We start from the raw sequence: 27345 nt of genomic DNA, 5'->3' as shown, positions 1-27345 counted from the left end.
GAGGCAAGTTTTTTTACACAGAGGGTAGTGGGTGCCTGGAACTCGCTGCCGGAGGAGGTGGTGGAAGCAGGGACGATAGTGACGTTTAAGGGGCATCTGGACAAATACATGAATAGGATGGGAATAGAGGGATACGGACCCCGGAGGTGGTGAAGATTTTAGTATAGACAGGCAGCATGGTGGGCGCAGGCTTGGAGGGCCGAAGGGCCTGTTCCTGTGCTGTACTTTTCTTTGTTCTTTGTTCTTCATTGGCATTATTATACCTCATACATGAAGATGCATATAAGTCTAGGGACTTATGGAAACAAATGTTGTATAAATCAGTCCTTTCAAGAATGCGGGGGGGTGGGGGGGGGGGGAAACTGGTCACAAAACTAAAACAACTGGGTCTTTCCCAGACATCTTAAAAATATTCATTTTTCAACCATTAGAAGCTAATTTTAGTTTCAATATGGCTTACTTCACATCAAACACCATTTGTAATTCATCTGCCCAGCTGATAGGGCTCCCTCTCCCTGTCGGCATCTTTGAATTTTATCCCTTCCCTCTGAACATCCTGTCTTTCCCACGCAACTCGGTATCCACTGTACACTTAGATGTTCTGCGTTAATGCCTTTATCAAGATCTTTTTTTTTTATAAACATCATAAACAGCGGAAAGTCTGGGATAGATCCCCAGGGTGTTCTCCCAGCAGCAGCTGTCCAATTAAACCCAGCGCCATTGATCACCAGCTTTCCTTTCACATGCTTTAGCCAATTTATTATCCAGTTATCCGTCCCTCCTTTTATCGTGGGACCTTTAATTTCAGTTGCAAGTCTCCCGTGGGACACTTTATTAAATGCCTCCTGCAAGTCTGGATATAATATCTGCGGCACTACCCTTATCAATCAATCTTCTTACATCTTCAAAAGAATCCCAATACCTTCATTCTGTATCGGTTGCTTTTCATAAATCCAAGTTGCCTTGGAATTCTAGCCTTTGCCCTTGTTAAACGTGCTTGAATTACTTCCTTTGTAATAAACTTCAAAGGTTTTCCTATTATACATGTCAAGTGAATAGACCAATCAGGGTATATTTACTGATCCTGCCACAACACTGACGACCTATCTTTGACCATTGAGAGGGAAGGATCAGTCAATTTATCTAATAACTCCCACCATTGGTTTCTGTTCACTTTCAAATATTGGGACAATGTCCCAACTCTTCCATTTAATTAGCGACGAAGAAATATCAACATCTGCCTTGACTCTTTAGCTTTGCACGAGACTAAGACTAGTAACCTAGGCTACTGCTCTGGGGCCCAGGGGTCAGACCCCACCACGATAGATAGTGACTATTGAATTCAATGCAAGAAATCTGCAATTACAAGTCCATTGTCAATCCTTGTAAAAGCCTATCTGGTTCACTAATCACCGATAGGGAAGGAGGTCTGCTGTCGTTTCCTGCTCTGGCCTTCATGTGAATCCAGACCCGACCCGCAGCAATGTGAGTGACCCTTGCTAGCGAAGCCCACCTCCCATGAAAAGAAATTCTGGGCTACATTTCCTGACAATGGACACAAAGATGGTGGAAAAATTACCCCATTTGGGGTGATGTTTTGGCATCTCTGGTGACTGCATAAAATCGGCCCCTTGAATAGGTGACTGAAGGGCTCAACTCTTCCTTTTGGGCGTGTCCATGAAGTATGTTGACTCTGATTGGAGCTGGTACTCTTTAGTTGGACTGTAATGCAAAACTGAACCAAATGTCTAGCAACATTTCCTTCTATAACATTCCTTTCTACCACATGTACATACCTAGCTTACCCTTGGAGGCATCAGCAATGCCAATCCACCCCAGCTGGCAGTTATAGAATCATAGAATTTACAGCGCAGAAGAAGGCGATTCAGCCCATCGAGTCTGCACCAACCCTTAGAAAGAGCACCCTACTTAAGCACCAGCCGCCGCCCTATCCCCGTAACCCAATAACCCTACCTAACCTTTTGGACACTAAGGGGCAATTTAGCACGGCCAATCCACCTATCCTGCACATCTTGGGGCTGTGGGAGGAATCCGGAGGAAACCCACGCAGACACGGGGACAGAGTGCAAACCCCACGCAGTCACCCGAGGCTGGAATTGAACCTGGGCCCTGGAGCTGTGAGGCAGCTGTGCTAAACACTGTGACTTCCACATTCCAACCACTCTGAGTCCTGAATTCCTGATTGTATTTATTAGTGACGATCCTGTAATTATGGCCTTTAGTTTTGGACTCTCCACACGTGGGAACATCTTTCCTATGTTGATCCGATGAAACAATGTTCCCTCTAAATTTTCTTTGTGCTGGGATGAGCTACAACTCCTCTGATCGCTACATTCTCATTCAAGAGTGTCGCAAGCTGTGGCAGTATTTATTGCCCCTTGGGAGGGCAGTTAAGATTCAACCACATCGCTGCGAATGTCTGGAGTCACATGTCGGCCAGACCAGGTAAGGGCGGCAGATTTCCTTCCCTCAAGGACATTAGTGAACCAGATGGGTTTTTACGACAATTGACAATGGTCGCATGGTCATCACTAGACTTCTTAATTTCAGATATTTTATTGAGTTTAAAATCCATCACCTGCCGTGGTGGGATGCGAACCCAGATCCCCAGATCATTATTCTGCGTCTCTGGATTGCTAGTCCAGCTACAATACCACAATGCCACCAGCCACCCTGCACGTCTGTGGGTTGTGGGGGTGACTCGGAGAGAATATGCAAACTCCACACAGACAGTGACCCGGGGCCGGATTGAACCCGGGTTGTCGGTGCTGTGAGGCAGCAGTGCTAACCACTGCGCCACTGTCCTGTTTATTTTAATGCACGTTGCATTCCAGGTTGCTGCATAGGTGCGCTTACACACCTTAAAGGCAATCTTACTGTCAAAGCCCTCCACGAGCTTAAAGACCTCAATGAGGTCAGTTGTCAGCTTTCTCTGTTTCCTTACATAATGCTGTAGACTTTGAACGTTAGTCAGTGCAGACTTTTCTAACCTCTCAGTCATGGTGTTGTTGCGAATCTCTTCACCTGCACCTTCCCCAGGCCCCCTCTAAGTTTCTGGTTCTTCACACCACTGCGGACAACTGCCACCAATCATTTGCATCCTCCTGCTGCTCTCCCTCCACTCAGCTCCTCCTTTCCAGGGACTTATTTGAGCACCAATTTTGGGAGATGGCCAGGCCTTCCTCTTCAGGCTCGCATCACAGTCATGCCACCCATTCTGTATTTGTGCCTCGCGGTCGAATTACTTTTCCCACTTGGCACGTGTGCCACCCTCGAGAACCACTGCAAGAGTTGCATGTGAGATTCCTCAGCAGAGATATAGTTGCATTGGAAGAGTTCCACGAAGGTTTACTACTCTGATGCCGAGGATGAAGGCATTACCTTGAGGGGAAAGGTGGAGCAGGTTGGGCCTGCACACATTGGCGTTGAGAAGGCTGAGAGGTGGGTCGGAATTCTCTGGCCGTTGGGATTCTTTGATCCGTGCTTCCTGCCCATGGGTCTTCCAGTGGCGTGGGGGGGCTTCAATGGGAAATCCCAGTGACAAGCAGCGGGAGTAGAGAATCCCTCTCTCAGCGAACACTGCACCACCAAGAAACACGCGGCTGGGGAAGCAGAGAATCCACCCCATGATCTTATTGAAACATGTACGATTCTGAGCGCATTTGACAAGGTAGATGCTGAGAGGATAACCACCATCATCATCTTCATTAGTGTCACAAGTAGGCTTACATTAACACGGCAATGAAGTTACTGTGACAATCCCCTCGTCGCCACATTCCGGCGCCTGTGCCGGTTCACTGAGGGAGAATTCAGAATGGCCAATTCACCTAACAAGCACGTCTTTCGGGACTTGTGGGAGGAAACAGGAGCACCCGGAGGAAACCCACCCAGACACGGGGAGAACGTGCAGACTCCGCACAGACGGTGACACAAGCCTGGAATCGAACCTGGGACCCTGGTGCTGTGAATCAACTGTGCTAGCCACTGTGCTACCGTGCCAACCCGTCAGAGATATTACCTCTTGTGCTGGAATCTAGAACTAGGGAGATCAGTTCATGTGATGTGGGCTTCACTGGCTAGACCAGCATTCATTACCCAACCCTAATTGCCCCCAAGAAGGTGGCGGCGAGCTGCCTTCTTGAAGTGCTGCAGTCCATGTGGTGTAGGTACATCCACAGTGCTGTCAGGGAGTGAGTTCCAGGATGTTGGTGAAATTACATTGAAAGAACGATGATATAGTCCTAATCAGGGTGGTGAGTGACGTGGAGGAGAACTTGGAGGTGGTGGTGTTCCCATGTGTATGCTGCCCTTGTCCTTCTAGATGGTACAGGTCGTGGGTTTGGAAGGTGCTGCCTAAGGAGCTTCGGTGAGTTGCTGCAGTGCATCTTGTAGATGGTACACACGGCTGCCACTGTGTGTCGATGGTGGAGGGAGTGAATGTTAATAAATAAGGGGCGGAATTCTTCCACCCCGCCCCCCGCAAGAACGCCACTGGCTATGGGCGGCATGCGGCGCAGTGGATAGCACTGGGACTGTGGCACTGAGGACACAGGTTCGAATCCCAGCCCTGGGTCACTGTCCGTGTGGAGTTTGCACATTCTCCCCCTGCCTGCGTGGGTTTCACCCCCACAGCCCAAAGATGTGCAGGTAGGTGGATTGGCCACGCTAAATTGCCCCTTTATTGGAAAAAAAAATAATTGGCTACTCTAAATTGATTTTAAAAAAGAATGCCACGGGCGAGATGCGGACAATTGACCTCGGGCAGGATTCTCCGGTCGCCGGGTAGATTCGGCTGGAGAATCAAGCCCATTTAAGACAGGGATAAGGAGGAATTTCTTCTCTGAGAAGACCACGAGTGTTTGGAATTATCTTCCCCAGGGAGCAACGGAGGCTGGGCCATTGAATATATTCTCGGCTAAGTTGGGCAGTTATTTTCGATTGACAAGGGGTTCAAGGGTGATGGAGGGGAGGGGGAGCAGGTAAGAAAGTGGAGTTAAGATCACAATCAGATCAGTAATAATCTTATTGGCTGCCGGAGCAAGCTGAAGGGCCGAACTCCTGTTCCTCGTTCTTGTTTTCTAAAGTTCTTCACTGCCTTCAACTGGAGTTGGCTCTGCAGATTGGCCCTGGCTTGGTCCCGAAATCATCCGATCCCTCCCGAAACAAAACACACCCCAACGCTGTGTGAATAAGCAGCCCTTGAGTTGGACGGCTCGCGAAACGATGAGTGGCCTCAGCTTGTTAAAATCAAAGAGAGTAACCTTTAAACTAGAAACCTTACAATATACAGAGTGGCCCTGGGGTTGCTCCCAGGGAAACCATCCCAAGACATGAGTCGCTATCTGAAAAAGACAGTGGAATGTGGTACTGACACTTAACATACTCATTTCAAAAACAGTCTGGGTCTTTATTTATTCTGGGGATGTAGTCATTGCTGGCAAGGCCAGTATTTATTACTCATCGCTAATTGCCCTTGAGGAGGTGCTGGCTCTTGACCCAGCGACAGTGAAGGAATGGTGACATAATTCCAAGTTAGGATGGTGTGTGGATTGGAGGGGCATTTGGAGGTGATGGTGTTCCCATGTATCCTCTGCCTTTTCTCAGCTGGATGATGTAGGGATGTTCAGGAAGCTCCGTCAAAGACATCTTGCTTATCAAGTAATTTGGCAACAGTGACCTCTAATGAAATGAAATGAAATGAAATGAAAATCGCTTATTGTCACGAGTAGGCTTCAATGAAGTTACTGTGAAAAGCCCCTAGTCGCCACACTCCGGCGCCTGTCCGGGGAGGCTGGTACGGGAATCGAACCGTGCTGCTGGCCTGCTTGGTCTGCTTTAAAAGCCAGCAATTTAGCCTTGTGAGCTAAACCAGCCCCTAGGCTTTCAAGGTCCTTTAGGAATCGCTTGTGGAATTTATTTTGGCCCATTCGGATGCTGAAGATGGGGTTTGTCACAAGGAACTGATTAGTGACCTCCAGTGTTTCCCATTCCATGATCTAAAGGATGTTTGCTGGTAGATCTTGCCCAGGAAGGGTGCTCCAAGATGGAAGGCAGGCAGTAGGTGGGCTGAACAGGTCATCAGGTAATTGAAGCGTAACTTTAAGCTCCATTCAACATGTGCTGTGTCATCTCAATAAAACAACTTTCACACACCAAACTATCTGATTTAATAATCTTTATTGTCACAAGTAGGCTTACATAAACACTGCAATGAAGTTACTGTGAAAAGCCCCCAGTCGCCATATTCCGGCACCTGTTCAGGTACACAGAGGGAGAATTCCGAATGTCCAAATTACCTAACAGAATGTCTTTCGGGACTTGTGGGAGGAAACCGGAGCACCCGGTGCTAACCACCGTGCGACCATGCTGACGGTTTGAACGTTTTCCCGCAGAGCACCAGTCTGGGCCTCTGAATTGCTGGACCATTGACCATCATTCCCCTCTGCTCACGAGTAATTTTGAAAATTATATCACTGGTCTTTATTGTTCCAGGAAACAGGGTAGGCCATTCGGCCCCTCGAGCCGAATCTCCCTTTCAGTTGGATTGTGGCTGTTCTGTACCTCAGTTCCATTTGCACATCCTTGCTCCGCATCCTTGCTCCGCATCCTTGCTCCGGATCCTTTGACGCCTTTACCCCAAACAAACCTACTGATCTCGCGCCGGAATTAATTCATAAAATTCCCTCATAAAATATAAAAGTTGGTGTTCGCGATTGTCAGTGAAATCAGTCAGGAAAGTTGAGTGCAGATCTTGTGCTTGGCTCTTGAATCTGTCCAGAGTTTCCCCCAGGATTTGGGTAGGATTTGCTGGACGAAAAGGAACGACCCTCAGGTTTAAGTGGCAATGGGGGGGGGGGGAGGAATTAGAACAAAGAACAATACAGCACAGGAACAGGCCCTTCGGCCCTCCAAGCCTATACTGGCACGATACCAACCTTGGCCAAAACCCTCAGCACTTCCTTGTGTCGTATCCCTCTGTACCCATCCTATCCATGTGTTTGCCAAGATGCCTTTGAAATGAAAAATGAAAATCGCTTATTGTCACAAGTAGGCTTCAAGTGAAGTTACTGTGAAAAGCCCCTCGTCGCCACATTCCGGCGACTTTTGAACGCCATTAATGCATCTACCTTTCACAAAAAGTTTCTATACCCTGGTGCGTTGTTTGAGCAGGAGTTGGTTCTTACAGCCTCGAAACACGGGGAGAATTGGCTGCGGGCAAAGGAAGCTAATTGCAGGGTGCACCTTAGACAAAGAAAAACCGCCAAAAGAGTATTTCCTTTACTTACACTGAGTTCTTTGTTGATCAAGCTCAGGAGGACGTCTGTGCAGATCAGCACCCCGCTTCGTCCGATCCCAGCACTGCAGTGGACAACAATTGGTCCGCGGTGGTGTACCTCCCTCATGTACAGAATGAAACGCACAAGCTCCTCCGATGAGTTGGGCGTGTCGTGATCAGGCCATGTCATAAATTTTAGGTGTTTGACGAAGTGTACTTCTCCCGTCTGGAATGCGTAAAGACACACCGAAATCAAACTTTTGGCTAATCTATTAGGCATAACTGCAGAGCGGCGTTTGATGTCCCCACCCTCCAACCCCCCCCATTCTGACCTTCGCCCTTTCTGTGACATAACCCAGGCACCATTAGGTACTGCACCTAAGGACCCTTCCGTGACAGTAAGTCTGGTAGCAATTCATTTTGGAAGGGAATCTCAGTCTCCGCCTCACCTGGCATTCGCCCGGGAGCATTTTCAAAGCTGTCCCGCTGAAGAACACTCATGACCAGGAACACGTGCAGATTTCATATAGTCGGGAGGCACGGTGGCCCCGTGTTTAGCACTGTTGCCTCACAGCGCCGAGGACCCGCGTTCAATCCCGGCCCTGGGTCACTGACTGTGTGGAGTTTACACATTCTCCCCGTGTCTGCGTGGGTCTCACCCCCACAACCCAAAGGTGTGCAGGGTAAGTGGATTGGCCAGATGAAATTGCCCCTTAATTGGGGGAAGAAAAAGAATTGGGCACTCTAAATTAAAAAAAAAATTTCATATATTTGAGTGTCACATTGTTATCCCACTGTCATAGCATTATAGAATCCCTTTAGTGCAGAGGGAGGCCATTTGGCCCATTGAGTCTGCACTGACCCTCCGAAAGAGCACCCTACCTAGGCCCAATCCCCCACTCTCTCTCCAAAACCCCACCTAGGGGCAAGTAAACATGGCCAATCCACCTAACCTGCATATCTTTGGACTGTGGGAGGAAACTGGAGCACCCGGAGTAAACACACACAGTCACCCGATGGTGGAATCAAACCCGGGTCTATGGCGGTGAGGCAGCAGTGCTAACCACTGTGCCACCCGGCAAATTGCTCAGCCAGTATTAACACTTAATTCTCTGTTCCTTCATCTGAGTTTACTGAATCTCCTGGACACAGCGCACAGAACAGAACTGGACAAGGAGGATTCGGAGCCAACAGCTCATTTTCCAAGTGCTCATCCATATAATGGACAAAAAAAAAGGGATCCCTTGCAAGCCATAGAATCTTATACCACAGGAGGTCATCGGATCCATTATACTGGTGCCGGCTCTTCGGTAAAACTATTCAATTGTTCCTACTTTTTCCCCTTGACTTGCAAATTCGTTCCCTCAATTCTCTTTTGAATGTTGCTGTTGAATCTGCTTCCCAACCAGATCACCGTGTGTTCCAGGTCACTGCATGGAGAAAGTTTCCTTTTTGGTTCTGCTGCCAATCACCTTAAGTGTTGCCTTGTTACGTCCTGCAACCAGGAACAGTTTCTCCTCGTTTGACCTCTCAAAATTGTTCATGATCTGGAACACCTCTATTAAATCAGCCGGTCAGTTTTTCTGTGTGCCCTGGGCAAGGTGGCCCAACACTAAGTCCAGAAGAGGGAATAACAAAAGCTGATGTATGGGCTGTACTGACATCACTCCTTAATCTCTGTATAGATTTAGTTGACTAAAATTTTTTTTTTAAAGTTTACTTGTCTACCACGTAAAACTAAAATGTAAATCGGGGGAAAGAAATATAGTCAGCTCTTATTCTCCATTTCTGTGTTTTCTGTTTAATTCCTTACCTCGCTGTCTGTCATCTTCAAGGCACTTATTTCAAAAGAATCCAACAGCTGGTGATTTTCCAACATGAGGTGATACCTGTTGACTCTGATTGGTTTGTACATTCTGTCAGGCCAGTACCTGTGACACTTGACCTTTCCCCTTTCGTGCTCACGGGTCATCATGGCGATGACGTCAGCTTTGTTTTCCCAGATCATTTGCCAAAAGTCGTTTGTGGTGCCAGGCAGCGGTCCTTGGCAGGCGATGTATAAATATTCCTCGGAGCCAAAGGGCATCCTAATGTAACTTGCGTTGATGTAGCCGTGGCCCTCAATACGAACCCGGGTTTTGTCATCTGAGGTTGTGGAAACAAATGCATTTCACAATGAAAGTGGTTCAGCTCATTGATTTTTGTATAGAAAATACAACTACAGTCGCAAGTTCATCCAAACATAGGAACAGCTTCTTCCCCACAGCTACTAGACTCCTCAACGGCTCCCCCTTGGACTGATCTGTTCCCTGTCAGAACACTATTCACGACGCCATATGCTGCTCTTGCTCATGTATTTGCTTTGTTTGGCCCCTTGTTCTGCACTGTTACCAATCACTGTTTGTCGATGTACCATCAGTCAATATACTCTGTCGATTATTCTTTTCGTCTAGTATGTACGTACTGTGTACGTTCCCTCGGCCGCAAAAAAATACTTATCACTGTAGGGACATTTAAGCGACTCTTCAGACAGGCACATGGACAGCAGTAAATTGAAGGGGTGTAGGTTAGGTTGATCTTCGATTAGGATAAATGGTCTGCACAACATCGTGGGCCAAAGGGCCTGTACTGTTCTATGTTCTATGTACTTCGGTGCATGTGACTTCTATCAGATTACACCTCAGAATTCTCCTTCTCTACAGGAAAGCCCCTGAGCCAATTCCAATCTTTCCTACTGGGATTCAAAGTGGAGTTCGGCAACTTTCGATTTGACATATCTCCTCCATCTTAAATCTCCCACTCCCTTCATTTTTTTAATGTGCCGTGTGGTGAATGTGATTCACACTATATATAGTTGCCAATATCACTCCATGTATATATGTTCGTTATCTACCCATTGTAAGTGCAGTTGCACTATCCGACCACCAGGGGGAGTCGCTCTGGGAGTACGCAAGAGTTTGTGCTGGGCGCCTCCCTTGGCTCCGCCCATGTCTCCTCCCCCTAGGACCGATGTATAAAGATCAGTGCCTTAGAGCCAGCCTGCCATTTCACCTGAAGTTCAATGACGAATAGGCTGGCTCTATTGTAAGAGTATTAAAGCCTCTGTTCAGATCCAACTACACGTGTTCGCTGAATTGATGGTTCCATCATGCCGTACATGCAATTCTCAATGCAAAACATCTCCCCCTTTCACGCCAGGCCACTTGTTGTTTGTCCTTAAAGCTGTAACTTTTTGTTACAGTTTCTGCAGCTCTAACACTATCTCCCTCCTTTTAGCTCTGATGAAGAGTCTGAGGACTCGAAACGTTAACTCCGTTTCTCTCCTTTTAGGTGCTGGCAGACCAGCTGAGTTTTCCCAGCATCCTCTGTTCTTGTATCAATCTTTCCTGATGGGTATATCTTCTGGCGTCATCCTATTAAATCATCTTTACAGCATGGGGCTGCCCCACAATGGGAAACCCCATTGACTGGCCGACGCAACAGTGAATCCCGCTGGCGGGTCGAGGCTAAAAAGTGGCGTGGTGGGGCGGAGAATCCAGCCCCAGAACTTAGAACTTAGAACTTAGAACAGTACAGCACAGAACAGGCCCTTCGGCCCTCAATGTTGTGCCGAGCAATGATCACCCTACTCAAACCCACGTATCCACCCTATACCCGTAACCCAACAACCCCCCCCCCCCCCTTAACCTTACTTTTTAGGACACTACGGGCAATTTAGCATGGCCAATCCACCTAACCCGCACATCTTTGGACTGTGGGAGGAAACCGGAGCACCCGGAGGAAACCCAAACTATGAACAGTAATCTCAAAGGGTGGCAACAGTGCTTAGCACTGCTGCCTCACAATGCCGGGGACCCAGGTTCAATTCCGGCCATGGGTGACTGTGTGTGGAGCTTGCACGTTGTCCCAGTGTCTGCGTGGGTTTGTTTTGGATGCTCCGGTTTCCTCCCACCGTCCAAAGATTAGGTGGATTGGCCATACAAAATTGCCCCTTAGTGTCCAAAGGTGTGCAGGTTAGATGGGGGTAGAGATAGAGGGCAGAGCCGAGGTGGGGTTCTCTTTCAAAGGGGTGGTACAGCCTTGATGGGCCGAAAGGCCTCCTTCTGCACTGTAGGGATTCTCTGAGTGTGGTCTAACCCAAGTTAGACACATCTGCATCTTCTCTGTTTTTCATCGTGATTCCTCTCGAAACTAGCCTCAGTTCATGGGTTACTCTTTTTGAAACACTTCATTAACTGCGCTGCTACTTTTAGAGGGCACAATTGGGAGGATGTAGAGATCATGTAGAGTTGCAGGGCTGGATCAGGCTTGGAAATGATTTGAATAAAAGGCCGAGAATTTAAAAATTAAGTCATTTGCTGCCAGAGAGTCAATATAGATCAGTGGTGTAAAGTTCTTGGAGCAAAAACAGTCATATATTCAGCCAGAGACATGTAGAATTAGGACTGCACAAGTTGTTAAACATGGACCTTTTATTTCCTCTTGCCAACAGACTCCCTCTGCTGGTACATGCATGTATAGCCTCAAGAGAGCAAAATACACAATGCAACTTTTCATGCACCATAAATGGGCACAGGGATGATGGGTGAATGGGACTTAATGGGAGTTCGGGTACAGGTTGTGCCTTCTTCCATTTAGAATCATAGAATCATACAATCTACAGTGCTGAAGGAGGCTATTCAGCCCATCGAGTCTGCACCGGCTCTTGGAAAGAGCACCCTACCCAAGCCCATACCTCCAACTTTTCCCCGTAACCCAGTAACCCCCCCTACCCTAAGGGTAATTTATCATGGCCAATCCACCTAACCTGCACATCTTTGGACTGTGGGAGAAAACCAGAGCACCCGGAGGAAACCCACGCAGACACATGGAGAACGTGCAGACTCTGCACAGACAGTGACCCAAGCCGGGAATTGAACCGGGGCCCCTGGCGCCGTGAAGCAACTGTGCTAACCATTGTGTTACCGTGTCGCCCATTTGCTGAAAAGAAACTTAGGAATTCGTACATGAGACAAAAAGCAAGACCCATCTCCTCTGCCTTCTACCATCTGGTAGTGATAAGGTATGATGATAATGGAGGTGTTAACTAATCATAGCAATTCATCTCAATCAATTAGTCTTATGCAGACTCATACATGAGTCGAGGAAGACCACAGTGGTGGAGAGCTTTATTTTCATAGCACCTTTCACCACCTCCGGTAATCTCAAAGTACTTCACAACCAATGAAGTACTTTTGAGTATAATGTGGGAAACATGGCAGAATATTTGTGCACAGCAAGCTCCCACAAGTAGCAACAAGATAATGTCCAGGTCACCTGCCTGTTAGTGATGTTGACTGAGGTATACATATGCTACGACCCCGGGGATAGTTTACCTCCCTGTTCTGTTGAAGTAATGAAAGGGCAAAAGGTTTGGGGCACGATTCTCCGCCCCCCACGCCGGGTGGGAGAATAGCGGGAGGGCCTCCCAACATTTTTCACTCCCTCCCGCGATTCTCCCCCCCCCACGCCCAACCCACGCAACGGCGAGCGGCAATTCTCCGAGGCCAATGGGCCGAGCGGCCGGGCCTTCACGCCCGTTTCAACGCGGCAGCAAACACACCTGCTCGCTGCCGTCGTGAAACGGGCGCCAGATGCCCGTTTGGGGCATCTGGGGGCTCGATTGGCACGGCAGTACCACGGCCGTGCCAAGGGGGGCATAGGCCCGTGATCAGTGCCCACCGATCGCGGGCCGTGCGTCCATATCGGACGCACTCTTTTCCCTCTGCCGCCCCGCAAGATCAAGCCGCCACGTCTTGCGGGGCGGCTGAGGGAAAAGACGCCAACTACGCAAGCGCGGGTTGGTGTTGTCCAACCTGCGCATGCGCGGCCGACGTTATTGTTCGCGCCAGCCGGCGTGACGCTTGACGTGCGGCCTTGATGACCATCGTCAAGGCCGCTCCGCCGTGACGCACGGGGCCGCGCTCCTAGCCCCACCCGGGGGGGGGGGGGGGGGAATCGGCCACGGAAGTGGGCGTGAAGGCTGCCGTGGGTCACGGCCTGTCCCACGGCAGCCTTTACGATTCTCCGCATTTGCGGAGAATCTGGCCCTTGATGTCTCGTCTGAAAATTGGCAGCAATGGCAATGCAGCACTCTCTCAGTACTGCACTAGAGTGCTAGACTGGATTTGTGTTCTCAAGTCCTGTTAGTGTGACTTGGACCCACAACCTTTGAACTGTGGCAAGAGTGTGACCAACTGGGCCACGGCTAACAAAGGCCTGAAGTCACCTGATCCTTCCCAGCAAGCTACGCTTACCTCACACGTCTTTTCTCAAATTATTCATACACTGATCCCCAAAGTTTTATTTTCTGTTAGAAATCTATCTAAACTCTATTTGAACACACTTCCATTGTTTCTCTCCGGAGTCTGTTTCTGAACAGTTACAGCGTGTCATTTTAAGCTCAGAGTTTTTAATAAGCCTTTCTCCTCTGTAATAGTTGCACTGCTGTCTGTTGAGGGTTCTGACCATGTGTGAGCTTTGGACGGGCTTTTCCTGTCTGCAAGAGGGTGACCTGTCAGCACTGCCTGTTTTACTGGAGATCCTGCATTCATCGTTATTACTGTACAATTGTTTTACTGAGTTGCTGTTATTGTCAAACTTTGTGACTGGTTCATATGAAGAAGTTCCTTCTCTTCAACAGCGCATTCGACTATCTCCTTTGAGGTCTCAAGTTACCCCACTTTGACCACTCATTCGCTGGGCTGTTTGGTTGCATTTGACAGTGCAAGGAGTGGCAACAAATTTAGTGAGCGCCGCTACTGGACATCAGAGAGGCCTCGCAAGTTTCAGAGTGCAAACACTACTCCCGACGTACACTACTTTGAACGCCAAGTGAGCAGCGGGTGTGAATTTTGGCCAACTACCCACTAATTCCAAAGGAATTACATTTTACAACCGTGTTTTCAGGCTGAAAGGGCGTCAGTTCGATCCGCGACGACTTCGAAGAGGAGGGCACACTTCAACAGCTAAAATGGATTGATTCCGCAGATCGTAACATGAAACCTTTCCAAACTCAGATAGATCCATTAAATCTACAGCTTCTTGGTATAATTTAATCAGGCTTTTCAAATACCGTAATACTTTTCAAAACGATTTACCTGATCAAAATGAAACTTTAAAAAAATGCACTTACATTTTTTATTTTGTAAAGTTAATTAATTCTCCTAAAAATGTGATGTTCCAACCCCTTTTTAAAATAAATGTGATCTTCCAACGCCTTGGATTTTCATCTGTTTCCATAGCTAGTAATTCCCGGAACAGGTCACTGGTCTGTCGCCGGGTACCAGAAACGGCTCTAGGGTTGCTGGCGCCCCGGGCAAGCTGAACTTTGGCGCCCTTCGGGGGGGCTCCGTTCACCGGGGGGGGGGGGGGGGCTCCGTTCACGGGGGGGGGGGGGGGGGCGGTGACCTGGTACATGATCGGGACCCACCGATCGGCGGGCCGGTCTCTCTGTCGGCAGGCCTCCTTTCTTCCACCGGCGAGCCTGGATCCATCCGCCATGTTTGTGCGGGGCGGCCTGGGGGAGGGCGGCCACCGCGCATGCGCTGGTTGGCACCGGCCCAACTGCGCATGCGCGGGACCCGAGTCTTTTACGCGGCGCCGGGTCTCTGACGCCGGTCACGCACTCCTTGATGGCGCCCCCTAGCGCATGGCGCCCCGGGCGACTGCCCGAGTTGCCGGTACCTTGAGCGGATTTTGAAGGTTGACACTCGACCTGTTTGGCCGCGTTATGAACGCATCTTCCTCGGCCGTCAGGTCCTGGAGTGGGACTCGAACTCACAGCGTCCAGCTCAGAGGCAGGGACGCTACCCACTGCATCACTAGACCTCCCTTGAATGAATGAATATCGCTTTTTGCCACGAGTAGGCTTCAATTGAAGTTACTGTGAAAAGCCCCTAGTCGCCACATTCCAGCGCCTGTTCGGGGAGGCTGTTACGGGAATCGAACCGTGCTGCTTGGTCTGCTTTCAAAGCCAGCGATTTAGCCCTGTGCTAAACAGCCCCTTTTAACTATAACAGTATTTTTTCCCCCCTAGCTTTTGTTGTGCGGTACTACAAACTGCCGGCCCATTTCTCCTGCACCAGCCTGTGACTGGGCCTCGCAATAGCCAAGCTGGAAGGGAATCCTCTCTCAAGACAATTCTCATCATTGGGATGGTGTACGGAAGTCCGTAAGGAGATTATTTGATGTCGGCAGCACAGACTGAGATATCTGCAGATCAATTTTGAATTTACACGCCTTCCCAAGTCTTAAAATGCGCTGTATGTATTTTCCACTTTATCTGAATCTTGGTATTCCTCAATTTGAAAATTTGAGAACAAAGTCAAAGAAACAAAATTTGCATTCGTATAGCGCCTTTCGCATCCTCGGGCCATCCCGACGCATCTCACAGCCCATTGAAGTGTCATGGCTGCCCGCCGTGTCGGAAGCACAGCAGCCAATTGGTGCACAGTGAGATCCCACAAGCAGCAACAAATTAGATGACCGGATAATCTGGATGGCGGTTGAGTGGGAAATTTTAGGGTTGGGCAGAGGGAGGGGTCCCCTTCGGCTCTTTAAGTGCCGCTGTGGGATCTTTGACATGCAGTTGATTCGGCATGGGTCACCCTTCCACCTGAAAGACTTCATGGCTTGGAGCTGTAAGGGTTTCCAGAGGACTTCACGTGTCGACCTAATCTTACTGACCGTTTAACATTGGCAGGATAAACGGTGACCACCGTTTGACAATGATTCCCAGGTTATGAGGGCGTTCGTCCCAGCGAATGTACTTACAGGGAACGATGTCTCTATATCTGTTCTTTTCCCTGTTTTCCGGAACTTTTCCCACCATACAGTCATCAACGGGTTTCAAATGCTCCAATGCCTTGAACAGAAAGAGAAAGAGATGTGAGGGATGGCAACACAATAGCTCACTAAATGTCAAATGGATATTGGGTGGTTTATTATTCAATAAGAGAATCAGTCACATATGTGTTTCTGCAGTAACCTATCGCCCTGATTTTTGCAGTCAGTGGCCAAGTGATGTTTTTGTCACTGAAGTGGAAAAAAGTTGCCCCCAATTAGTGATGTCTATGACGTAGCTTTCCCCTTTCAGATTTAACCTCGTGCTAATCCAGGGGATCTCCAGGCGATCAAGCAAGGCAAGCAGCTAATCATATTCAAGTATAGACACAGGCAACAAACCAGAAGGTCTTCTTCTACTGCAATTCTCTGCCTAACGTCAAGGCCATCCAGGGGTAGGGCAATGAGGCGGGCCCTAAATCCACCGCAGTCGGAACGATGATCAAAACCCGTGCTATTGGCATCAATCTGATCCACACCAGCTATTCAACCAACTGCCCCCCCCCCCCCCCCCCTCCCGGGGGCCAAGCAGTCCGAGTTGCTATGGCAACATTCACTTTTACATGCTGAGGCTGGAGCTATGCATAGGGATCACACAGGGGTCTCTCACGCTCTCACTGACTATCATTGGCATGCATTCGAAGGACATTCAGGATGATACTCGACTTGTTTGGCCACATTATAGAATCATATAGAATTTACAGTGCAGAAGGAGGCCTTTCGCCCATTGAGTCTGTTCCAGATCATGGAGAGAGCACCCACTTAAGCCCACACCTCCACCTTATCCCCGCAACCCAGTCATCCCATCTAAGCTTTTTGGTCACTAAGGGCAATTGACCATGGGCAATCCACCTAACCTGCACGTCTTTGGACTGTGGGAGGAAACCGGAGCACCCGGAGGAAACCCACGCAGACACGAGGAGAACGTGCAGACTCCGCACAGACAGTGCCCCAAGCCAGGGATCGAACCTGGGACCCTGGAGCTGTGAAGCAACTGTGCTAACCACTGACCTACCGTGCTGCCTGCATCTTCCTTGGTCATCAAGGTCTGTGGTGGGACTTGAACCCAGAACTTCTGGTTCAGAGGCAGGAGCAAAATCCACTGCATGGGGCGGCACGGTGGCACAGTGGTCAGCACGCTCCTCGCCACGTCTGCATGGGTTTCCTACGGGTGCTCTGGTTGTCTCCACAGTCCAAAGATGTGCAGATTAGATGGATTGGCCATGCTAAATTGCCCTTAGTGTCCAGGGATGTGCGGGTAAAGTGGAGTACTGGGGTTGCAGGGATAGGGCGGGAGCCTGGGTAGGGTGCTCTTCCAGAGGGTCGGTGCAGACTCAATGGGCCGAATGGCCTCCTTCTGCACTGCAGGGATTCTAGAATTCTTATCATTCACCACAAGACCTCCTAAATTTGAAATAATAATCACTAATGATCCATTTTCACTTTTAATTCAATTTTACAGGGATTAAGGAAGATACTGAAATAACAGACTTTTAACAAAAATTGTATATTTTTAAAAAGTGATTTTTCTTATTGTAATAGAAAAATGTAATATTTCACAAATATGAAAATATTCAGGTGTTCATCAGCGAATATGAACTTAGGACACAGTTAAAGAGGCAATTACACCTCATTCAACAGGGAATAACTTTTACTAGCGTCTTTACAGCAATGCTAATAAGGGAAAAGGGAAAATTCTTGTCAGTTCGGACACTTCTACTTGATTAGTATCTGGGTGGGACTTCAACTGAAGAGCATAAAATCACCGCCAGTGTCTGCTGGAATTTCTCATTTACCTATAATTGAAAAAAAATGAAAATCGCTTATTGTCACAAGTAGACTTCAATGAAGTTACTGTGAAAAGCCCCTAGTCGCCACATTCCGGCGCCTGTTCGGGGAGGCTGGTGCGGGAATTGAACCTGTGCTGCTGGCCTGCCTTGGTCTGCTTTTTTTGGTCTGTTATTTTTTAAAAGCCAACGATTTAGCCCAGTGCGCTAAACCAGCCTCTATACATGTGCAGATTCCAGAATTTTGGAATTCCAGAATGGGTTTGGCCTATATCCTGCACCTCCGCCCTCCCCCCTTCCCCTCCCTCCCAAAACCATGATGGGATTCCCCTCCCCACCCCACCAGCCTCCGCAATCAATGGTCCATCCTCCGCCATTTCCACCAGCTGCAGTATGATGCCACCATCATCACCTCAACAGTCCCCTGTCAGAATTCTGCAGGGACTTCTCCATCTGTGACACCCTAATCCACTCCTCTATCACCCTCACTCTTCAGCCCCTTCCCATGGCATCTACCCGAGCAATCGGAGAAGGTCTAATACCTGCCCCTTTACCTGCTCCCTACTCACCCTTCAGTATTCCCAAACACCCCTTTCAGGTGAACCAATATCTCAATGCAGCCGCGTCAATGTGGTCTGCTGTATTCACTGCCCCCTCTACATTGAGGACACTAAACGCAGACTGGGTGGCTACTTTGCGGAGCACCTTCGCTCAGCCTGCAAGCATGACCCCAACCTTCCCATTGCTTTCCATTTTAACTCAGCACCATGCTCTCAGACCTGCAGGCCCTATCCTGGGCCTGCTGCGAAACTCCAGTGAAGCCCAACGGAAACTGGAGGACAGCAGCTCATCTTCCCATTAATCACGTTTCAGCCCTCAACATTGAGTTCAATAACTTAAGACTGTGACCTTTCCCTTCTATCTTGATCTTTTTTTAATATCCCAATCATTGTTAGTCCCCATACGAACAGCTCCCCCTCCCCCACTGGGCCATCTGCCACTTGTTCTTATGTTTTGCTTTCAATGAGCACTGACCTTTGTTCTTCCAGTAACACATTCTAGTATCTTACATTCATATAACTACCAGAATCTTCTCCTGCCATTGACACTTCCTCTGTCTTGTGACCTGCACATCTTTGTTGCAACCTCACCTAGCTCCCACCAATCACTGCTCCAGCTGCTACACCCCATTTTATACAATATATAATCCACAAATGTTACTCGCCACTTGTATGCCTCAGCCTGAATATTGCCCAGATCTTGCTGCATTTGGACATAGACGGCTTTGGTATATGAGGCGTGGCAAATGGTGCTGAACATTGTGCAGTCATCAGCGAGCATCCCGGCTTTTGACCTTATGATGGAAGGAAGGTCACTGATGGTAAAAAGCTGCAGCATGCTGCTATGCAGAGGGACCTGGGTGTACTTGTGCATGAGTCACAGAAGGTTGGTCTGCAGGTGCAACAAGTAATTAGGAAGGCAAATGGAATGTTGTCCTTCGTTGCGAAGGGAATTGAGTTTAAAAGCAGCGAGGTAACGTTGCAGTTGTACAAGGTGCTGGTGAGGCCACACCTGGAGTACTGTGTGCAGTTTTGGTCTCCACACGAGAAAGGATGTGCTAGCTAGCACTAGAGGGGGTGCAGAGGAGGTTCACTAGGCTGATTCCGGAGTTGAGGGGGTTATTGTATGAGGACAGGCTGAGTAGATTGGGATTGTATTCACTGGAATTCAGAAGGTTGAGGGGGGATCTAATAGAAACATATAAAATTTTGAAGGGAATGGATAAGATACAAGTAGAAAGAATGTTTCCACTGGTAGGTGAAAGTAGGACAAGAGGGCATAGCCTCAAGATTAGGGGGGGCAGATTTAGGACTGAATCAAGGAGGAACTTCTTCACTCAGAGGGTGGTTAAAGTATGGAATTCCATACCGAAAGGAGTAGTAGACGCTACTTCATTGAATATATTTAAAGATTGGGTAGATGTTTTTTTGAAAAATAAAGGAATTACGGGATATGGCGAGAATGCGGGTAGGTGGTTCTGAGACCACGAAAAGATCAGCCATGATCTTATAGAATGGCAGAGCAGGCTCGAAGGGCCGGACGGTCTACTTCTGCTCCTAGTTCTTAAGTTCTTATGTTCTTATGAAGCGGTGTATTATTGATTGACTGGTTCACTTCATGTCTCAGGCCTGACGGGGCATTGTGACTCGATGTAGAGCACTGGACAGATTCTAAGCATTTCCACGCCCCCACAAACAGCAATCGCATAATGACCAGATAGTCTGTTCTTGTCATGTCGGTTCAGGGATAAATGTTGCCTTTGACACTGGGGAGAACTTCCCTTGGCTTTGGAATTGTGCCACCGCATATTTCTTACATCTGCTCGAGCAGCAGGGGCATTCGCTCTGCCCGACGAGGCAGTGCAGCATTGTAATGCAGCGTTAGCCTTGAATTTTCAACTCAATTCCGAGAGCGGGACTTGAACCTGGAACTTTGTGACTCAGAGGCACGGTTGCTATCGGTTACGCCACAGCTGACAACCTCAACGAAAATACTCCATCACACAAAACCGAAACCGTAGTCTAAATGAAACCTGAATCAAAATCTCAAAAGACTCTTCAGCTGCCTGCAATAGCTGTGGACCACCCATCCTTGATGGAAACATTTCAAGAGGGAGGTCTACACCATTGATGCCTCTGCATCAAACATCAGACCCACTCAAGGAAAACTGTCGGTGAGTAAGGCCACCACCGGCTTTGATTATTCAATCTTCTTCCCTCTGACCAGGGTGACGAAAGAAATGCTTTCACCACGACTCAAAGCTGTCTGTCAAAAAATGGAGTTCAAAGGCACAATTCGGCAAACGTTTGATGGACAACTTGTTAATAAAACCTGAATATGCCTGGGCTCAACCTCTTATCAACTCATTTGAATATGTGTCTTTATCAACTACACTATGTGAACTCGGGCCTTTGAAACATGACACTGGTTTTTGATAGATTAGCCGTCTAGAGATAGCGGCACATGTCTTCCTTTGTTGTGACATGCCACCAGCTTGAACTTTGACATCTCTCTTTCAGCCAACCTGAACCTGATGGGAGACTCCTTTTACAGATAAAGACATCAACTCCGCTCTGCACTTTGACATCAAGGATTGGAGCGTTTTAGTTATGAGGTGAGATAGGTTAAGCTGGGTTCTACATAGAACATAGAACATAGAACAGTACAGCACAGAACAGGCCCTTCGGCCCGCAATGTTGTGCCGAGCCATGATCACCCTACTCAAACCCACGTATCCACCCTATACCCGTAACCCAACAACCCCCCCCTTAACCTTACTTTTATTAGGACACTACGGGCAATTTAGCATGGCCAATCCACCTAACCCACACATCTTTGGACTGTGGGAGGAAACCGGAGCACCCGGAGGAAACCCACGCACACAGGGGGAGGACGTGCAGACTCCACACAGACAGTGACCCAGCCGGGAATCGAACCTGGGACCCTGGAGCTGTGAAGCATTTATGCTAACCACCATGCTACCCTGCTGCTGCCAGGAACAGAGGGGATTGTGAAAAAACCTAACTGAAGAATCTAAAATGTTGAGAGGTCCAGATAGCGTGGAGAAAGGAAGGCCCTAAACCTCTTAGTTGGGGGGGGGGGGGGGGGGGGGGGGGGGGGATGGGGGGGATTGATTTAGGGGTAACAGATAGGAGGTTTAGAAGGGATCAAGAGGAAGTCATTGCCTAATCGTGTGGCGGGGCATAAACCTTCATTTTCTTTTTATAAATTTAACGTACCCATTTTGTTTTTCCAATTAAGGGGAAGTTTAGCATGGCCAATCCACCTACCCTGTACATTTTTGGGTTGTGGGGGTGAGACCCACATAAACACGAGGGGAAAATGGAAACTCCACACGGGGTCGGGGCCAGGATCGAATCTGGGTCGTTGGTGCCGTGAGGCAGCAGTACTAATGGGCATGAACCCTCATAATATTGAAAATTCACTTGGATAGGCATATGAAACATCGCAACCTACAAGGCTACGGAACTAGAGTTCGAAAGTGGGATGAGGCTGGATGGTTATCAGTTGGACAGCACGGACTCAGTGGGCTGAATGGCCTCTTTCCATACCAAAAATGACTATGATTTCTTTTGACAGTCAGAGGGCGACCGTTAAATTCTTTATTGGCAAAAGGCGCTAGATTATTTTCTTAAAATGTAGCGCAGAGATTCTTATGGACGAAAACAAGAAGGTTTCTGAATCACCTTTGGCAATTGGGTTGCTAAAGCACTGCACAGTCTCCTGGCCTCCCCTTACGTTTTGAAGCCTGATGTCCTCCTTGAAAGACTAACTCAGTCCTGCCTTATTTGCACCCAGGAACTGCTAGCTCCCTGTCTGGCACTGAACCATCAGAGCACCTTAAATCACAGCAGCGATGGGTATCCTAACGGGATGGACAGGAACAAGGTGCGAAGAGGAGCATGAAAGACCAGTAGGGCAAGTTATGGACATCAGTGCGTCTGAAGAGGGATTTTGGCATCGAGGACAGGAACCAAACAGGAAAAAAGAGAGAGTGTTAGTTGACAAGCTGAAGGGAGCTGCTTGGCATAATAGTCAGATCAAGGCACACAATGTATTCAAACCCACACGGTAGTACAGTGGTAAACACTGCTGCTTCACAGCACCAGGGACCCAGGTTCGATTCCCGTCTTGGGTCACTGTCTGTGCGGAGTCTGCACATTCTCCCCGTATCTGAGTGGGTTTCCTCCGGGTGCTCCGGTTTCCTCCCACAAGTCCTGAGAGACGTGCTTGTTAGGTGGATTGGCCGTGCTAAAATTGCCCCTTAGCGTCCAAAGGTTAGTTGGGGTTACTGGGATACGGGGACCGGGTGGAGGTGTGGGCTTAAGTAGGGTGCTCTTTCAAGGTCCGGTGTAGACTCGATGGGCCAAATGGCCTCCTTCTACACTCTGTGATCTATGATCCTACATTTACAGCACAGTGAGCCTAGTTACAACACAGGAAACATTTCCTGATTGGTTTGACTTTACAGTAAGCAGTGCGTTCATAAGTCGGAGAACAAAAAAAAAAAACTGAATCCTATTTCCCATGATCAAACACATGAGTTTGGTGTGTAGGTTTCGCAATTGATGGTTCTTCACATTGGGTTAACAAGGCATCGAACAGCGCCCAGTGATGCAGACAGACAGTGCCGACTGCTGTAGGGGTAACGTCAGAATGCAGGCAGCACTGATACACTGCCAAAGCTTGCAACTATCCTTCCATCCAGCTGTATTGGATCATTTTGATATATAATGTCCACCGGGGAATAATTCAATCCCGAAGACTGCATGAGCAAAAGGCCATCACAATTGTCACTGTACCATTGCTCATTTGTATCCTAACCTTGTTTTTCCTTCACACAAAAGATAAGAGGAAACAAAATTGCCACGTCACACAGTCGGCAACCCATTCCGTATTATTGAATTAATTGCATCTGAAGCTCACATTTTCTTAAGAGGCAGTTTCCGTCTTATTTGCCCCACTCACCAATCTCAAGCGACGCTTGGGTCACATCCAAGGGTGGCACCTCAGCTGAACCAAAACAGATTGGCTCCCGTTCAGAACCTTGTCAAGGCCAGCAGCTTCCATTCTCGTCACCTTAACAACCGTGGCAGCCGCGACCAGTTGGCTGACTCTCTTCCCACCACTCGCCTGGCCCCTTGCTCGATTAGTGTCGCACGCCCCCCCCCCCCCCCTCGGCGTGCCGGCGCGCAGAATGAGGGAGGCCCTTTTGGTGGCATGAACCACACTTTGGCAGAGCGAGAACAAATCTAATGGGTACTTGTCACTGAGGGACAATTTGCCTCATGTCCCTTCAGATTGGATCTCCCTGGTCAGCCTTAGAACCGCACATTAGATTAAAGGCACGTTAGTAATGCCTGTTTAAATTCAAGGCCATATTACTTCACCCTCTGACAGAAGCACAGCTGTGAGTGTGCCATGAGATGCCCAGACTTAAAGGACACTTTAGCTTCTGGTGATTATAGACTGAAACGCATTTACATGATCATTTTTAGAAAATAGCCCTTCAAACCAATTCCGCAAATCGATGCTTTCGGCAGAGGTTGAACACACTGGCTTTAAGGAACGGTATTCCACACCCGTGGCGATTGACGTTGTCAGAGAATTACTGCTTGCGTAGCCCATTCTTTCAACTCGAACGTTGAATATGAATTTCAATGTAAAAATAAGCATCGCTAAGGCCGGCACGGTGGCACTGCTGCTTCACGGCGCTGAGAACCCGGTTTCGATCCCGGCCCGGGTCACTGTCCGTGTGTGGAGTCTGCACATTCTCCTCGTGTCTGCGTGGGCCTCAGCCCCACAACCCAAAGATGTGCAGGCTAGGTGGATTGGTCACCCTAAAGTGCCCCTTAATTGGGAAAAAAAAGAATTGGGTCCTCTAAATAATTTTTATGAAAAATAAGCATGACTCAAAAATGGGGAAAGGTTTTTGCTGTGATAATGCTCGTTGTAATGTTCTGAGGTGGGGGGGGGGGGTTGAAAGAGTAGAGGCTGGCAGGCTGATTCCTCGATATTCTTTACTCCCATGTGGGACTGTGGGATCCTCTTCCACAGCGAGCATTGGGGTCTGGTTCACTGAGTATATTTGAGGCCGATTTAGAATACTCTTGATCCACAGGAGAGTCAAGGGTTATGGGGAAAGCATAGGAGTTGAGGCCACAATCAGTAGCAGGTTCGTGGGGCCGAATGGGCCTACCCCTGCTGCTAATTCTTGTGTTTTTGTGTGAGGGGGTGAAAGGCTTCCTCTTGCTCATATATTTTATCTTATGTAAACTCATTTTAGATAAAAACATTTTAAAAAATGACCAGTGACCCCTTTATCCTCTGTATTCTTTATACTCTTTTGATTTTTATGGAACTCTTACTATAATTAATTAATTTAATATAACACTTTTAATATATATTTAGTGACTTGTCTTTCTCCCCTATTTTTTGTTTCTACAATCTATTATTAGGTAGGATTTATTTTTCTCCAAAACTAGCTACAAAAGGGTCAGACGGTCAGTGCACACTCGATGGGCTGAATGGTCTCCTGTACTGGAAGGATTCTATGAAAAGGTTAATTTTAACGGGAACCTGTTGGGAGTCCACCTTTAGCACAAATATCGCATCCAAAATGGGGTGTGCTGGGCAGTAATCATTTCCACGCCCATTGGGAAGCCCATGAAGAGTCCTTTGTTAGTCCTTCCCTCAGTGCTTCTGAATCCAAACTCTTCTGAATTAATTAATTGGCAAATTCATTCTTCAGCACAAAGGAGTCACAGGTCTTTAACGATCACAACGCACCATTGACACATTGATTTTTCGAATATGTGTGCTCTCAGGCAACATGGATGCCAGCCCTCGCGATTTTAGAATCTTACGGTGCCAGGAAAGGCCATTTAGCCCATCAAGGCTCTCCTATCTCCTTCCAACTTACCCCCAAACCCAGTTTTCTCACCCCTATAAAATTAGCTCTCTTCAAATATGTCAAAGTGCATTTTGAAAATTCCGTTGGACCATAAGATGTAGGCCATTCAGCCCATCGAGCCTGATCCAGCATTCAATGAGGTGATAAAACTCAACTGCACTTTCCCGCTTTATCCAAATTAACCTCGATTCCCTCACTCATTAAAATTCTGATTTCTATCACACTTATAGGCGCTGCATTCCAGATTGGAATCTGTGAGAAAGGATCCTCCCAATTTTTCTCGCTTGATTTCCCCCCCCCCCCCCCCCCCCCCCCCCCCCCCCCCGATTAATTTAAATTCATGACTTCACGTTTCTTTGCATTGAAATGAAAGGCGGCAAAAATCATTGAGGATCACAAAAGCCCTGACTTCCCAGAGAGTGCGGCCACGCGATGGGAACACGCATCAAGAAATTCAGCCCTTGCTCCCAATCTTTATATTCACTGAGGGGAATTGCTAAACCACCTGACCAGTCCACCTACCTCATTAATGTGGCTTTTCTCTAATTTAGTCAGACCATATGCTAATAGAGGGCGATGTTTCCCACGCTGGCGGGAACTTATGGCCCAGCCGACCGCACATCCTTGCCCCGGGCATCGGGGTGGTTATGGGTGCGTTCAACGGGAAACCCGTTGCCAAATGTGGGGTCGGCAGATTCCGCTGTCGGCCACTGATGAGCCGCCTCTGCCGCTGATGAACACTCCGCGGACGGGGAGGAAAATCCCGGCCAGTGAACGTTGGGTTATCCAGCCACACTGGGTCATCCTGTCACAGGATCTTCAACCAGGAAATCTATAAGTACTTAACTGCAAGCAATTCTGCTAAAAAAGAAATTGAAAGTAAGGCAATATCATTTGACGAGAAAGGCAGAGTGACCATAAGACACAGGAGCAGAAGTAGACCATTCGGCCCATCAAATCTGCTCTGCAATTCAATGAGATCATGACCGATCTGATGTGATCCTCAACTCCACTTTCCCGCCTTATTCCCATAACCCTTAATTCCTTTACTGAAACAAAATGTCTATCTCAGCCTTGAACATACTTAACGACCCAGCCACTACAGCTCTCTGCGGTAAAGAATTCCACAGATTCACTCCCCTCTGAGAGAAGAAATTCCTTCTCATCTCTGTCTTAAATGGGCGAACCCTGACTCTGGGATGATGCCCTCTAGTCCTAGACTCTCCCACAAGGGGAAACAATCTCTCAGCATCGACCCTGTCAAACCCCCTGAGAGTCCGATATGTCTCAATCAGGTCACCTCTCATTCTCCTGAACTCCAATGAGTACAGGTCCAACCTGCAGTGATATCATGGTTTGGTTGCAATTCACCGACTGACCACAAGGAGTCTCACCAGTATATAAGTTTTTTTTTATAAATTTAGATTAGCCAATTATTTTTTCCAATTAAGGGGCAATTTAGCGTGGCCAATCCACCTACTCTGCACATTTTTGGGTTGTGGGGGCGAAACCCACGCAGACACGGGGAGAATGTGCAAATTCCACACGGACAGTGACCCAGAGCCGGGATCGAACCTGGGACCTCAGCGCCGTGAGGCGGTTGTGCTAACCACTAGGCCACCGTGCTGCCCACCAGTATATAAGTTAATGTTAAAGTCAACTAACCGCAGACTGGCAGGAGGAAGTTGAAGAGAGAGGTTGCTTGGCATGATTTTACTGTTTTTCATATGTTGTCTTGTATATAGTTTACCCACAGTTAATGTCAGTAAATCGTTTATAGCTTTAGCTAAAAGTTTTCATGTAATAAATTACACCACCCGACAAGAACATTACACAACCTAGTTAACCTCTCCTCATAATAAATCCCTCCATACCCAGGATCA

General features: G+C 48.1%; 1 protein-coding gene across 2 annotated transcripts in view; it reads right to left on the bottom strand.

Annotated features, from left to right (window-relative positions):
- Window positions 1-27345, bottom strand: part of ptpn20 (protein tyrosine phosphatase non-receptor type 20) — a 364145-nt gene that overhangs the window by 15288 nt on the left and 321512 nt on the right. For both annotated transcript variants that reach the window (XM_038782830.1, XM_038782831.1), the window contains 3 exons: window positions 16112-16202; window positions 9111-9442; window positions 7308-7523 (listed from right to left, as the gene is read on the bottom strand). In XM_038782830.1, coding sequence (XP_038638758.1) covers window positions 7308-7523; window positions 9111-9442; window positions 16112-16202 — 639 coding nt within the window. The remainder of the gene's footprint in view (window positions 1-7307; window positions 7524-9110; window positions 9443-16111; window positions 16203-27345) is intronic.

The sequence above is a fragment of the Scyliorhinus canicula genome, chromosome 22 (assembly GCF_902713615.1).
Source record: "Scyliorhinus canicula chromosome 22, sScyCan1.1, whole genome shotgun sequence".
NCBI lineage: Eukaryota > Metazoa > Chordata > Chondrichthyes > Carcharhiniformes > Scyliorhinidae > Scyliorhinus > Scyliorhinus canicula.
The sequence above is the reverse complement of the archived record's forward strand: the minus strand, read 5'-3'. Positions and strand labels throughout refer to the sequence as shown.